Source organism: Colobus angolensis, unplaced genomic scaffold (genome assembly GCF_000951035.1).
Source record: "Colobus angolensis palliatus isolate OR3802 unplaced genomic scaffold, Cang.pa_1.0 Scaffold16, whole genome shotgun sequence".
NCBI classification, from domain to species: domain Eukaryota; kingdom Metazoa; phylum Chordata; class Mammalia; order Primates; family Cercopithecidae; genus Colobus; species Colobus angolensis.
Window position 1 is genome coordinate 10,385,891 of NW_012114710.1, and position 16,652 is coordinate 10,402,542.

Here is a 16,652-nt window from a genome sequence, read left to right on the forward strand (position 1 = left end):
AAAACTATTCTGTAATGTTGAACACACATCATTACATGGAATGGTTGACCCACGTCATCATATACTTGTCAAAAGCCCTACAATGTTCAACACAAGCAGTAATCCCTAATGTAAATGGGTTTTAGTTAATAGTAATATATCAACACTGGCTAAAAATTGCAACACACATACCATGCTTCTGCAAGATATTGATAATATGGGAAACTAGGAAGGACGGGTCAAGGTATATGTGGAAGTTACACTTTCTACTCAAATTTTCTGTAAAGCCAAAAGTATTCAAAAATTAATCTATTAAAACATATGAACAAAATAGATTTAACTTGTTGTAGTACATAATGTGGAATTAAGATGAGAAGAGATTTGAGAATGTAATTCCACTTAGAAATTTGGTAGTCCTGGATTCAGGTAATAAAAGCTAGAGTGGAGTAGTAGATTAAAAAATGAGTGATAAACAGTAGAGATACAATGGAACAGTAGAATCTAATTATAACACATGGAGAAATAAAGAGAAAAGGTAACAAAACATGCCTGCAAGATTTTCATGCTTTAATTACTGGGTAAATGCAGGCCTTCCACAAGTATTTTTTGAATGTCAACTATGTATCATGCACTGAAATAAGCAATAAAAATTCTCAGGTGCACCAAACAAATAGTGTTTTTTTTTTTTTTTTTTTCCCCAGGAGTTTACAGTCTAACTGTAGTGATATGTATAGAAATCGGGAAAGAAAGCGAGTTTTCAGGAAAGAATGAGTTTGTTTCTGAAAATAAGATCTAGGGAAATCTGAAGGTTAATGAAATCTTAGCAATTTTCTATAGCAACTCCTCTAATTTGAGAAAGTTTAAGATAATATCATCTAGACCGGTGTTTTTTAAGAGGAAGGGAGGATGGGAGAAGGAGAACTATTGACATTTTGGTTGGGACAATGTGCAAGATTTTACTGCACATTACTAAAGATTTAAAATCCCTACTTCCTTTGAGTCATGGTAATAACTATAAATATGTGTACATTTCAAATGCCCCCTAGTGAAGGTATCGCCCTAGGTAGAAAACCTTGCCTAAACAATTGGCTATAAGAGTGTACATGTTAGGTAAAATATTATTAATAGGCATGCTTTGAATTAACAACCTATTGAATAAATGTTAACAACCTATTGAATAAATGTAAGATCCCACCAATCTCTGCCCACATTTTCAGTCATCCCAAAAGACAGGGCTGTTCTGGATTGACAGTGCCAGCTAGTGGTCATCAGAGGAAACTTCAAAATAAAAAATGGCTTCATTCCAGACAAAGCAATGTTTAATGGCTCAAAGCTCAGATCATTTCTTTTATGTGTACATAAACCATCTTTTTAAAGCTCTCCTCCCTTTCCTTTCTCTTTCAAACTTTATATCCATAAAAATAAAAGTCCCCTATTTCTTCATTTCTTTATTTTTTAAGACAAAAATATATGTCTAATTATGTCTCAAAAGCCAACAGAATTACCAAAACATCCTCATTAAGAAAAAGAAAGGTTCTCACCAACATCCTGTGAGTGAAAAAAGAGAAGAAAGAGGAAAGTAAGACATTTTGAAACAAAAATTAATAATGAATATACTCTAAAGGTGGTTTTCCAGGAACCTCCTTAATATTATCATAATTATCTGTATCAAACTCTTAATACTTTTCTAATTAAAGGTACTGAAACAGTGAGAAAGAAACAATTACTCAACTTTTAAAATTTTCATTAATTACTATAAATTTTAAAATGTTATTTTCCTCTTTATTATAAAAGCATAACATTTCGATATATTTTGAGCAAATTAGGGAAAACTGGGTACTCTATGACTTTGTCAGTCAGCTTTTTCGTTTTAAAGAACAATGATTAACAATCACATTTAGGTTAAAGAGTTTCCACTAGAGGATTGAGTTGACTTCCTGTTCTACAATTCTGTGATTCTATAATATTGTGTCTTTGGAAAATTCTGAATGCTTGACAGTTAATTTATAAATGAACTTTGGACTAAAAGCTGTCCATGGGTGATAGTTTTTATAAGTATTCAAGTATTCATGGGTTATAGTTTTTATAAGTATTCGACCTTTTTTATAATAAAAACTCTCAATAGAAGGAATGTACATAAACACAATAAAGGCCATATATGATAAACCAACAGCTAACACTATACTCAAAGGTGGAAAGTTGAAATTTTTTCATCTAAGATCAAGAACAAGACAAGTATGCCCACTTTCGTTACTTCTTTTCAACATAGTATTGAAAGTCGTAGCCAGAGCAATCAGGCAAAAGAAAGAAAAAAAAAAAAAATACAGCCCAATGGGGAAGAAAGCAGGGAAACTGTCTCCAGTTGCAGACAAAATGGATCTTTTAAGTATGAAAGCCTAGAGACTCCACCAAAAGCTATTAGAATAAATAAATATAGTAAAGTTGCAGGATATACAAAATCAATGTACAAAAGTTAGTCATGCTTCTATACACAAACCACCCAAAAAAATCCTAGAAAAATAATTCTATTTAAGATAGCAACAACAAAATAGACTACTTAGTGTGAATTTAACCAAAAAAGTTTAAAGATCTGTATAATGAAACACTAATGAAAGAAATTGAAAACACAAATAGAAGAATATCCATGTTCACTGATTAGAACAATTAATATGGTTAAAATGTCCATCCTACCAAAAGTGATGTACAGATTCAAGGCAAACTGTATCATAATTCCAATGCCATCTTCACAAAAATAGAAAAAACAATTCTAAAATTTGTATGGAACCACTAAAGACACCAAACAACCAAAGAGTCTCGAGCAAAAAGAGCAAAGCCAAAGGCATCTCACTCCCTGAATTCAAAATATATTATAAAGCTAGTATAATCAAAAGAGTACGGTGCTGGCATAAAAACAGACATATTGATCAACTGAACAGGATAGAAAACCCAGAAATAAACACACACAGTTATAATAAATTGATTATTGACAAAATTGTCAAGAACACACAACGGAAAAAGGACAGTCTTTCTAATAAGTGGTGCTTTAAAACACTGGATATCCACAGCAGAGAATGAAATTAGACCCTTACCTCTCACCATATACAAAAATAAACTCAAAATGGATTAAATACAAAAGATCTAAAACTTAAACATAGAACTTCTAGGATAAAATATAGGGGAAAATCTCCATGACATTGGTCTGAGGAAAGATTTATTGAGTCTGATCTGAAAGTATAGGCAACAAAAGCAAAAACAATCAAATGAGATTACATCAAACCAAAAGCTTCTGCACCACCAAGGAAACAATCAAAGAAGTGAAGAGACAACCTACAGAATGGGAAAAATATTTGCAAACTATATATCTAATAAGGAATTAATATCCAAATATACAAGGAACTCAAACCACTCAGTGGCAAGGAAAAAGAAATGATTAAAAATGGACAGAGTTTTTGAACACCTACTTTGCCAAAGAAGACATATGTATAGCAAATGTATTCATGAAAAAAATAACAAATGCTCAATAGCAGTAATCAATGAGGAAATGAAAACTAAAGTCACAGTGAGATATTACCTCATATCTGTTAGAATTACTGCTATCAAAAAGAAAGGTAAGTGTTGATGAGGACCTGAACTAAAAGGAACCCTCATACAGGTACACTGTTAGTGGGAATGTAAATTAGTACAGCCATTATGGAAAACAGTATGGAGTTTCCTCAGAAAGACTAAAAATAGAATTAACATATGATGCAGGAACGTCACTTCTGGGTATCCATCCAAAGAAACTGAAATCAATATGTTGAAGAGATATCTACATTCCCATGTTTATTGCAGCACTTTTCACAAGAACCAAAATGTGAAATCAACCTAAATGTCCATCAATGAACAAATGGCTTTAAAAAAATGTAGTACTTATGCACAGTGGAATACTCTTCAGTCTTAAAAAGAAGGAAATTCTTCTGCAACAGCATGAATAACATCAAGGACATTATGCTAAGTAAGATAAAGCAGGCACCGAAAGACATATACCATATGAGCTCACATAGAGGTGGAATCTGAAAACATGAAAGTCATGGAAGCAGAGAGTAGAATGGTGGTTACTAGGAGCTAGGTTGCTGGGGAGGAATGTGGAGATGTTGATGAAAGGGTATAAAGATTCAATTAGACAGGAGTAAAAGGTTTTTAAGATGTATTGCACAACAGGGTGACTACAGTTAATAATAATATATTGTTTATATAATAGCCAGGAGAGCAAATTTCAAATGTCTCATCACAAAAAAAGTAAGAGAAGCGATGGATATGTTAATCATCTTGATTTAATTATTTCACATTGTGTACATATACAAAAACATTTTACCACACACATGCATATAATTAAGATTTCTTGATTAAAAGTAATATTTAAAAATAATCTGCTCTCCAGACAATACTAAAAAGAAAAACTGTAAGTCCAAATCTATCCTAACTTATTTATAATCAACACAGAAAAGTACATTTTTTTGAATCATCAGAAGATATTTATTTCTACTGAACATAAAAATAAAATCCAGTGCAAAACATTGAACTCTATGCCAAATGTCAAGGAGTAGGAAGCACTAAAATAAATAAAACAAATCTGCCTTCATGGAACTTGTAGTCCACTAGGATGAAAAATCTTGCACTCAACAATTAAAAAATCCGAAGTGACATCATCCTCCCTTTGTTATTAATGTTTTATTTTATCTTCAATAAAAAAAATCCTAGGATAATATACCAACCTACTGCCCTTATTCTAATAGAAGAAACTTTTTTAGAATCAAAACTAATGCCTTTTGTGAGTTTCATGTACAAAAATGTAAAACCTTGAGTCATTTAATTCTCAGCCTTCCTATTTTTATTATAGGGGAAAAGTGTAATTTATTGGTCACTTTTCATCTATAATACGTAAAGAACTAATAATATGGAGAAATACATTTTTCCTAAATTTCCTCTCAATTTGTTGAAATCACTTGAATTCTGAAGTTTTTAAATAAATCCTGTGAATGTATTTCTGGTAAACTGTCTAAAGAAATGTCAAGGGAGGAAAAGGACTGGACTTCCAAGCTTTTATTAATTTGTTGTAATTTTATTCTCATTCCAAGTAAATATTCATCTTCATATCTGATCTTGTATTTGTAACTATATATTGTATTTCTAACAGAATGATGCAAAACCTATATGCATATACCTTAAAACCTGTTCCCCCAGGCCCCTAGTGTGTACCAGTGCTCCAAAAGAACACATCCAACAATTTCAGGATTTGGGTTTCTAACAGAAGACACAGTAAACATAAGACTTACTAGAGGGAGTTAGGCAGTACAGCCAGACTGGACCTGAATGAGATAACTGTCTCATGAGAGGACACTGCCCAAGAGGAATGATTCAATCCAGGAAGAGGAAGGCTGATCACATTTATTTAGAGGGGATACTTTGACAGAACTAGATCTAGATGAGTCAATCTCTCTTATTATGATTGCCCAAGAGAAAAAAATCTAGAAGTATTTTGAAAAGTGAAATGAGTCTGGGCCAGAAAGCAAAAGGAAAATGAAAGCAAAAAGGCCATTTAGTTCCAAAAGCCTTGACTAGCTTCTCATGCATTAGAAAAGTGACCAACATATAAGATAGATTCAGAGCTTGGATGTTAACATTTTTCAAGACATTTAAAATATTGGATGAGCTTTTCTGAATAACAATAATAATAAAAATAACTAACACTTTTGGAACCCTACGTACCAGACACTATTTACATATATCAAGCTCATTAATCATCCTAGTAACCCTTTAAAGTGAGCACTACTGTTATCTCCATTTTACAAATGAAAAAACCAAGGCAGAGAAATGTAGTAAGCAGTATAAAGTCACACAGAGGGTAAGAGGCTGAGACAGGATTCACACCAGGCAATAGGTCTCGGGAATGAGTGGACTTCATTCTTTACTCCATGTCGAAAGGCACTGGGAGCAAGGAGGAGGCAGCAATGCACAGGGGAAAATGATCCCTCTTGACAGAAATCCAAGCAATATCAAAGTTGAATGCCTTCTTCTCTCTCTCTCTGAGAAAGAAGAAATAAGAAGACATACAACAATATAAAAATAATTTGAAATGGATTGCAAAGTACAAGGATGTGACTTGGAGATGTTTTAAAGTAGAGAGAGAAAACTCTGCAAACCTAAGGCATTCCTCAGCAGTCCCATGAAGGATGAGTGAAGGAAGATAAGAGGGTGGGTGGACACTGATGGATATGGAAGGAAACAACCAGTTTTATAATTCCGAAAATCCCACTTGGAGAAAGGAGTTGTCAAGGAAATAGATCTTTTAAAACTAAATCTTCAAGTATCACACATCTTAGGAATCCTGAGCTTTGAACAGTGATATTTCCTAGTTCTCTGGTTCCAGTATATTTCAACGAGGCATTCCCTATTCACTGTTCAGGTACTTATTTCACTCAGTATGTGTGTTTTCAACCACTTAAGGCTTTTCCCCTTATGACTGCTTTTTAAGTACTAGAAAGGGCCAGCTAGGGATGAGTTATGTTTGTTTCACACTAAATTGTTTCCTTAAGGTATGACATATATTCTGCCCCTTCAATCTGAAGAAATAACCTCCAGGTTTTCAACTGTTTTTATCTGTGTGATAAATCAGGTACCTGTGAGAACCAGCAATGGTTTATTACTATACTTTATCCCTAAAACAAAAATACTCATATTCATTTGAATGACAGAAAAAGAAATGCATGAATAGCTTACCTGTGTTGTCCTCTAATGTGGCATAATGCATTCAACTGGCCATAATTAATGTGCTTAGACTTCTTCAAGTCTGAAAAAAAAATCAATTAAAAAATTGAGTAATTTTCCATAATCTTATTAAGCAAGTATATAAACAGAGTTTAACTGCAAACATTCATCATAGTGAAAGAATTCAGTGACTATGGAAGTGAGGTATTAACAGTCTTTGTTTGATACACAAGTCGAACTGAATAGGGTGATCCAAGTGAGGAAAGAATTTAATGTTTTTTACTGATGTCAAATCTGGTCTGGCATTTTTTTTATTTCCAGTAAATGCTGAAGTTTGTCTGTGTTCATATAATGTCACTTCTCTTAAAGCAAGCCATGCAGAAGCCCTATCCAATACTGTTAGAAGGTGAACTGGTTCCAGAACTTCAGACATGACAATTTGAGTAAGAGTTTTCTTAATTTGTCTCTCACTTTCACTCTTGCCCTTTGATTCAGTCCTACATATGCCGGCCTATTCAGTCCTATGCAGGTCCCCATCTTTGGTTGCCCCTCTTCAGAGCACCTTCCAGTGTTTGGATTGTTTGCAATTCCTTCTAAAGATCAAATGTAAGCAAATCATAAAGGAGTCTTTAAGAGCAGAAAGATAGTAATCATAGTCAAAAAGCAAACTAATTGTTATTCTTCTTCAGTGCCAGGACGGGCTGACATCCTTCAAATTAGATGGAAAGGAAGATAGAGTATTGAGTATTATAGCATCTTTACAATGATGGGCAGTCACATTACAGGCCTTCTGGTTACTGCAGAAGAATGAGTGCCGTTAGAACTGTTGTTAAAAAAAAAAAAAGCAATAATAAATACTCACTTAGGCATATTACTCCTTTCTTTAGTGAAAAGTTATTGAGAAAATCAGTGGTTTAATGCATTTCTCAAACGTTAAAAAATGCATTCATTGACCGCATTCTAATTATGAAGAATGGGAATTTGACATCCACATTTATCTGTTTTAAAAACTTTTAGTTTTCTGACTCATAAAATTTGACTTCGCTTAAAAATGTTGTGATCCTTTAAATTAATCACCAATAACAAATTGGTTATTAATCACCAATAACAAACACTGCTTTTCTAAATTAGAAACTGAAATAAGGGAAATTTAAGCAGACAACTGATTGCTATCCATATAAATCATATCATTTAATAAACTTGGAAATACTGATTACATGATTTAGGCATTTTCTTACCCACATTACTCAGGTAAAGCCTTAAAAAACAAAAACAAAAAAATACCAAATTGTGTATTAGCATCATATGGAATAATTTATTTTAAATGAACCAAGCTATCAGCTTAAATATATATAAACTACCTTTTAGTCTACTAATATTTCTGATACATAAAATCTTAATCATAGATTTTTATATATACATATTAGGAAGGAACTTCTATGAAATATTCTTTTAGCCTATTTTTCTAATGGTGTTCAAGAATAGTGTCAGCACAAGAAAGGGAGATGATGCCACAGACATTCGGAAAAAAAGTCAGGGTTTGAGAAATTCTAACTAAAAATGGAAGGCTTTAAAAAGGTAAATATTCTTTATTCTTCATTTAAAGCAGGTGACCAAAAAAATAAGAATTATGGAATGGAGAAAATAAGATTAAGAACTGCTAGCAAAGAATAGAAAGATTAAACTACTACTTTGCTTTTTATCTAACAGTAACATTGCCTGAGAAAAGCTATAGCAGTAGAGGTCAAGGCTTCATAGTAGGCTTGGAACAGCCAAGTAAACTCAAAAATAGAATGGGCTGGATAGCACTCACAGCCTAGCAGAAGAACACTTTAATTCATCAAAACATCTCTTTGCTGATCCTCAGTTCTGAGAGGTATTTGTCGCAAGGCTTTTTCTGCGGAGGGTGTTGAGCAACATAATGGATCTTGCCTTTGAAAGCAGTTTCATTAAAAAGAAAAAAAGCCAAAGGCTTCACCATGAAATTGTAACTTTGTAAAGAGCAGATGTTGAGCTTTTCTTGCGATCAAATTTAATACAGGGATAAAGTTTAAAGAGGTTCAAAGAGTACAAAGTTTACATTTGTTTTCCAGTCTTGTTTTTCCCTGATGAATTTGCCTTAGCCTGGCTTTTGACAGAAGCAGAGAAGACTTAACCCTATAGTAGGGTTAAAATCAAGGGTTTAGACTAGAGTATATTTGAAAGAGGGTTAGAATATTAATCTTTAACTAGAAACCCATTGTGCAATTAAAAAACCAATTATCTTTATTGATATAAGGCCCACTGTATATTATTGGAATAGAAAAGCTAAATTGCAATGTCTTATGTGAGTGTTATATCGGTGATCATTTATATGTGTTAATGATTATTTAAGGTAGATATATCTTCATATGCGTGCATGTGGTAAATTAAGTATGCATGTGATGGAAGCTAGAAATGGTTTTTGTTTTAAATGTAACTAAACTATTTTTCCCCAAGAAGTTTTCCTTTAAGGGGTATATAACTACCCTTTACAAAAAGCTGAGAGGAAGCAATAGAATAAGTGAAGCCTTAGAAATTCTGTAAATACATAGCCACAATTTACTCAGAGACCAGGCTTATCTGAGTGGCTAGGAGGCAAGAAAGAGATGGGCAGTATAGCCATGGAAAAAAATATCACATTGATCCTGTGGAAACGTCAGAGCAGAGTTAGTGGGAAAACACAGCGTAAAATGCCTTCAAAGTAGTTAAGAGTACATACTCTAATAATCCAACAATAAATGGAACCTTGCTTAATATGATTTTTAGAGCACAAAGCAGCAGTTCAGCAGCCATAGCAACAAAAATACTGGCAACAAACTTTTTGTAGCAAGAATAGCAACCCTTACACAATAATAAGCAGAAGGTGAATTCTAGCATAGGACCAAAGTACTGAACACGAAGCTGGATGGCAGAAAATAAAGAAAAGGATCCTTCAGAGACAATAAGCATAACTAAGTCTTCATATATACTTGGATTAGTGATTTAATTACGGGAAGGAGTATGTTTAAAATAAGTCTAAACCTATCTAGTGAAGTCACTAAACATACGTATGTTAACGGTTCATAGTGTATCCACTCATTTTTCAACTAGTTTTTGTTTTCAAAAATCTCAAAGCTAACTTTTTTTAAAAATAACATAATATTAGATACGAATGAGGCACCCAAAAAAGGGTGACTAAATAAACCTTCAGCGGCCAAAGAATAATGCCGAATCAAAGTCTTCTATTAATAAACGCTGGTACACTGAGAGGGACAATTCCTGAGTGTACCTAGATTATCCCTGTTCATTGGGTGGGTTAAGACGTTAAAATAGAACTGTATTACCCGAGAAGAGAAAATGGGGGCAGCAGGGGAGTGGTGGGGAACACAAAAAACGGAAAGGGGCAATGTTTTACAACAAATTATCAAAATAACTTCTCTTTATACCCAGCATTTTTGGAAAAAAATAATCTACATTTATCTTTTCTATTTCCCCAACCCAAATTCACTCCTCCATCTACTATAATTAATCGTCTGCCTTCATTATTTTTCGAAATTGCTTTCATTAAGATCATCAGAGACCTTGTAGATTCTAGTCAAATAACCTCTTTTCAGTCTACATCTTACCCTGTGTGATGTTTGACACTAAAGGTTCTTCTTACTAGGTTTTTGTGACACTGAGAGGTGACAATGTGCTAGCAGCCCTCACTCTCAGCGCCTCCTCGGCCTTGGTGTCCACTCTGGCGGCGCTTGAGGAGCCCTTCAGCTCACTACGGCACCGTGGGATTCCTCTCTGGGCTGGCTGAGGCCAGAGCTGCCTCCCTCTGCTTGCTGGGAGGTGTGGAGGGAGAGGTGCCGGCGGGAACCCGAGCTGCGCCTGCACGGCGCTCACAGGCCAGTCCGAGTGCAGGCCAGCGCGGCCTCCGCGGGCCCTACACACGGAGCTGCCGGCCGGCCGGCCGGCCCAGCAAGCCCAGGGCAGTGAGGGGCTTAGCACCCATGCCAGCAGCTGCGGAGGTTGCGCCGGGTCCCCCAGCAGTGTCGGCCGACCGGTGCTGCACTCAAATTCTGGCCGAGTCTTAGCTGCCTCCCCGCCGGGCAGGACTCTGGACCTGCAGCCCACCATGTCTGAGCTCCCCCACTGTGGTGGGCCCCCACAGGGGGCAGCCTCCCCCAGGGGCGCCCTTGCTCCGTGGCGCCCGGTCCCATCAACCGCCCAAGGGCTGAGGAGTGCAGGCGCGACTCTAGACTGGCGAGGGCAGTTCCGCCTGCAGCCCGAGTGCAGGATCCACTAGGTGAAGCCAGCTGGGCTCCTGAGCCCGATGGGGACTTGGAGAACTTTTATATCTAGCCCGAGATTGTATGTGCACCAATCAGCACTCTGTATCTAGCTAATCTGGTGGGGACTAGGAGAAGTTTTATGTCTAGCTAGAGGATCCTAAATACACCAATCAGTACTCTGTGTCAAGCTCAGGGTTTGTAAATACACCAATCAGTACTCTGTGTCTAGTTAACCTAGTGGGGACTTGGAGAACTTTTCTGTCTAGCACTCTGTGTCTAGCTCAAGGATTGTAAACGGACCAATCAGCACTCTCTGTCTAGCTCAAGGTTTGTAAATACACCAATCAGTACTCTGTGTCCAGTTCAAGGTTTGTAAATACACCCATTGGTACTCTGTATCTAGCTAACCTAGTGGGGACTTGGAGAACTTTTCTGTCTAGCACTCTGTGTCTGGCTCAAGGATTGAAAATGCACCAATCAGCATTCTGTCAAAATGGATCAATCAGCTCTCTGTAAAGTGGACCAATCAGCTCTCTGTAAAATGGACCAATTAGCAGGATGTGGGTGGGGTCAGATAAGGGAATGAAAGCAGGTTGCCCAAGTCAGCCAGTAGCAATGGGCTCTGGTCCCCTTCCACACTGTGGAAGCTTTGTTCTTTTGCTCTTTGCAATAAATCTTGCTGCTGCTCACTCTTTGGGTCCATGTTGCCTTTATGAGCTGTAACACTCACCAGGAAGGTCTGCAGCTTCATTCCTGAAGCCAATGAGACCACGAATCCACTGGGAAGAAGGAACAACTCCAGACACGCTGCTTTTAAGAACTGTAACACTCACCATGAAGGTCTGCAGCTTCACTCCTGACAGCGAGACCACGAACCCACCAGAAGGAAGAAGCTCCAGACGCATCTGAACGTCTGAAGAAACAAACTCCAGACACACCATTTTTAAGAACTGTAACGCTCACCGCGAGGGTCCAGGGCTTCATTCTTGAAGTCAGTGAGACCAAGAACCCTCAAATTCCAGACACAACACCATTCTCTCCTTTCTTGCTTTCCCCTTATTAGACTGCTCCATTGAATGCTGTCTTCTTCCCTCAAGCATTGATGTTGGCCAAGAATCCATTCTCATTACCCTTGTCTTCTCTTCTCAGCTTAGATCCTCTTTTTGCATAATCTTATCTGCATTCATGTCTTCAATGATCACATCGATTTTAAGACACTCAAATCAAACTCTCTAGACCAGATCTCTAACCAGTGCTCCACTAATATTCACGTGAATGTTGCCCAGGAAAATCAAACTCAAGATAACCAAAACTTCACTCAAAATTTCTCCCATGTTTATTTTGCCACATAAAACATGATCCTCACCTGAATTTTGTCTGGATTAAGAAAATCCCTACCACTTATAATAACTTTGTCACCAATGTATTTTTTGTTAACTTTTAAGTTCCAGGGAATGTGCAAGGCGTGCAGGTTTGTTATATAGGTAAACGGGTGTCATGGTGGTTTGTTGTACGCATTATTTCATCACCCAGGTATTAAGCCTAGTATCCATTAGTTATTTTTTTCTGATTCTCTCCTTCCTCCCACCTTCCACCCTCTAGTAGGCCTCAGTGTATGTTGTTCCCCTCTGTGTCCATGTGTTCTCATCTCTTAGCTCCCACTTACAAGTGAGAACACATGGTATTTGGTGTTCTGTTCTTGAGTTTGTTTGCTAAGGAAGATGGCCTCCAGCACCATCCATGTCCTTCTGAAGGACATGATCTTATTCTTTTTTATGGCTGCATAGTATTGTATGGTGTTTATGTACCACATTTTCTTTATCCAGTCTATCATTGGTGGGTGTTTAGGTTGAGTCCATGTCTTTGCTATTGTGAATAGTGCTGCAGTGAACATAAGTGTGCATGTGTCTTTATAATAGAACAATTTATATTCATTTGGGTATATACCCAATAATGGGATTGCTGGGTTCAGTGGTATTTCTGTGTTTAGGTCTTTGAAGAATTGCCACACTGTCTTCCACAATGGTTGAACTGATTTACAGTCCCAACAACAGGGTGTAAGTGTTCTTTTTCTCCACAATCTCACTAGCATCTGTAATTTTTTGATTTTTTGATAACAGCTATTCTGACTGGTGTGAGATGGTGTCTTAGTGGTTTGATTTGCATTTCTCTAATGATCAGGGATGTTGAGCTTTTTTCCATATGATTGTTGACCACGTTTATGTCTTCTGTTGAGAAATGCCTGTTCATGTCCTTTGCCCACTTTTTAATGGGGTTTTCTTGTAAATTTGTTTTAAGTTCCTTATAGATGCTAGATCTTAGACCTATGTCAGATGCATAATTTGCAAAATTTTTTTCCCATTCTGTAGGTTGTGTGTTTACTCTGCTGATAGTTTCTTTTGCTGTGAAGAAACTCTAGTTTAATTGGATCTCATTTGTCAATTTTGCTTTTGTTGCAATTGCTTTTGGCATCTTCATCATGAAATCTTTGTCCATGCCTCTGAATGGTATTGCCTAGGTTGTCTTCCAGGGTTTTTATAGTTTGGAGTTTTACATTTAAATCTTTAACCCATCTTAAGTTTTGAATATGGTGTAAAAAAGGGGTCCAGTTTCAATTTTCTGTTTATGGTTAGCCAGTTTTCCCAGTACCATTTATTGAATAGGGAATCTTTTCTCCATTACCTATTTTTCCCAGGTTTGTTGAAGATCGGATAATTGTAGATATGTAGACTGATTTTGGGGTTCACTACTCTGTTCCATTGGTCTATGTGTCTGTTCTTATGCTGGTACCATGCTGTTTTGGTTACTGTAGCCCTGCAGTATAGTTTAAAGTCATGTAGCGTGATGGCTCCAGCTTTTTTCTTTTTGCTTAAGATTGCCTGGCTATTGAGGCTCTTTTTGATTCCATATGAATTTTAAAATAGTTTTTTCTAATACTGTGAAGAATGTGAATGACAGTTTAATGGCAATAGCATTGAATTTATAAATTGCTTTGGGCAGATGGCCATTTTAATGATATTGATCCTTCCTATCCATGAGCATGGAATGGTTTTCCATTTGTCTGTGTCATATCTGATTTATTTGAGCAGGCATTTATAGTTCTCATTGTAGAGATTTTTCACCTCCCTTGTTAGCTGTATTCCTAGGTATTTTATTCTTTCTGTGGCAATTGTGAATGGGAATTCGCTCATGATTTGGTTCTCTGCTTGTCTGTTGTTGGTGCATAGGAATGCTAGCGATTTTTGCACATTGATTCAGTATCCTGAGACTTTGCTGAAGTTGCTTATCATCTTGAGAAGCTTTGAAACTGAGAAAATGGGATTTTCTAGATATAGAATCATGTCATCTGCAAACAGGGATAGTTTTACTTCCTCTGTTACTATTTGAATACTCTTTATTTCCTTCTCTTGCCTGATTGTCCTGGCCAGAACTTCCAAAACTGTGTTGAATAGGAGTGGTGAGAGATGGCATCCTTGTCTTGTGCTGGCATTCAAGAAGAATGCTGCCAGCTTTTGCCCATTCAGTATGATATTGGCTGCGGGTTTTGTATATATGGTTCTTATTATTTTGAGGTACATTCCTTCGATATCTAGTTTATTGAGAGTTTTTAACATGAAGGAATGTTGAATTTTATCAAAAGCCTTTTCTGCATCTATTGAGATAATCATGTGATTTTTGTCTTTAGTTCTGTTTATGTGATGAATCATATTTCTTGATTTGCATATGTTGAACCAACCTTGCATCCCAGAGATGAAGCCTACTTGATCATGGTGGATAAGCTTTTGATGTGCTGCTGGATTTGGTTTGCTGATATTTTGTTGAGGACTTTTTCATTGACGTTCATTAAGGTTATTGACCTGAGGTTTTCTTTTGTTGTTGTTGTATCTATAACCAATCTTGAGATCTTATTCTGCCCTTTCCTCTTCAGTACCAAAGTGTTACAAAGACTGTCAATTCTACCTCTTTTTAAATATATCCTAAATATTTTCAAAATACAGTTGTCCATCAATATCCATAGGGTGTTGGTTCTAGGACACCTCTTTCACCCCTCCAACACAAAAATCCATAAATGCTCAAGTCTTTCATGTAAAATGGCATATTTTCAGATAACCTATGCACATCTTCCTATATAGTTTAAATCTTCTCTAGATTACTTTTAATACCTAATACAGTATAAATCCTATTTAAATAGTATTATACTGAAGTTGAGTCTGCACAGGGAAACCTCAGATACAAAGGACTGACCGTGTGTCTCGTCTTATCCCAATGACAATAAGGATTGTCGTTAAACAGAAGTCACAAAGTAGGGCCATGTGATGTGTACGTTGTGAAGTAGTACTATTCACATGCTTGCCACAGTTCAATATCTTACTTCAGGTTCTCTTTGAATCTCACCTGTAATACTGCAATAATCTCCTAACTAATGTCCCTGACTTCAGCTTCTTCCTCCCCAACACATCCTCCAGGCTACTCTCACAGTACTTTCTAAAATTCTAATGTGATTGTTAAACTTTCTTACTTTAAATCCCTTTGTATGTAATCATGTTTTTTATAATTGTACCTAAATTAACTTCTGTGACCTCATTGAAGACCACCCTTTAAGTTCCTCCCCAATTCTCCTTTTTTTTTTTTTTTTCGGAGTCTCACTCTGTCACCCAGGCTGGAGTGCTGTGGCACAATCTCAGCTCACTGCAACCTCCGCCTCCTGGGTTAAAGCCATTCTCTTGCCTCAGCCTCCCGAGTAGCTGGGACTACAGGTACCCACCACCATGCCTGGCTAATTTTTTGTATTTTTAGTAGAGATGGGGTTTCTCTGTGTTAGCCAGGATGGTCTCGATCTCCTGACCTCGTGATCCACCCACCTTGGCCTTCCAAGTGCTGGGATTACAGGCATGAGTCACCACGCCTGGCCTCATTCTCGCCATCTTTCAACAACGCATGTTCTGGGTGCTCCATGAACATATCTTGTCCTTTTGATATTATATTCTCTTTGGATCATTACTCAACTTTAAAAACTCATCCGTACTTTCATATCCACCTCAGAAGTTAACCAGTGACAATTTTTGAAACCCGTCTTCCATAGAAAAAGGTAAATGTATTTTCCATTGTGTTCTTGTAGCACCACAAGAATGGTTGCAGTTTATGAAAAGAAAATCTTTCTTTACTACTTTTTAAATTTATATCTATATTTCTTCAGATTTATGATGATCCCCTGAGGACAGGGTCCATTTTCTATTCATCTTGAACTAAAACACTAGAATTTATCATAATGATTGGATTTAAATACTATTTAGTAAATTATAATGAATAAATAATCATAATGTGACTCTAATTTGTCAGGTGAGAGTCAGTTCCGTGCAATGAAAATCAAAGCAAGAAAAAATAACAAAGGCAGGTAAGTGGAAATAAAAATGTTATTAAAAGAATACTTTCAAAATTCTAGAACCACCCTCTTCCTTGCAGAAGATCATATTTCATTATTTCATCTCCAATCTACATGAGATTGAACATCAAGTCAACCTCATATTTTGGCATTAAAAATCTATTCATCATGACAGACAGCCCACTAAATAACATAAAGAGTAAAAAATAGAAGTAGGGGGAAGGAGCCTGGTCTTCAGTAAAACTGAAGATTAACCATATTTT

The 16,652-nt window shown here is 36.4% G+C and overlaps 1 protein-coding gene across 2 annotated transcripts in view; it reads right to left on the reverse strand.

Annotated features, from left to right (window-relative positions):
• CNBD1 (cyclic nucleotide binding domain containing 1) overlaps nt 1–16,652 on the reverse strand; it is a 617,967-nt gene that overhangs the window by 588,950 nt on the left and 12,365 nt on the right. For both annotated transcript variants that reach the window (XM_011937078.1, XM_011937079.1), the window contains exon 2: nt 6,739–6,808. In XM_011937078.1, coding sequence (XP_011792468.1) covers nt 6,739–6,808 — 70 coding nt within the window. The remainder of the gene's footprint in view (nt 1–6,738; nt 6,809–16,652) is intronic.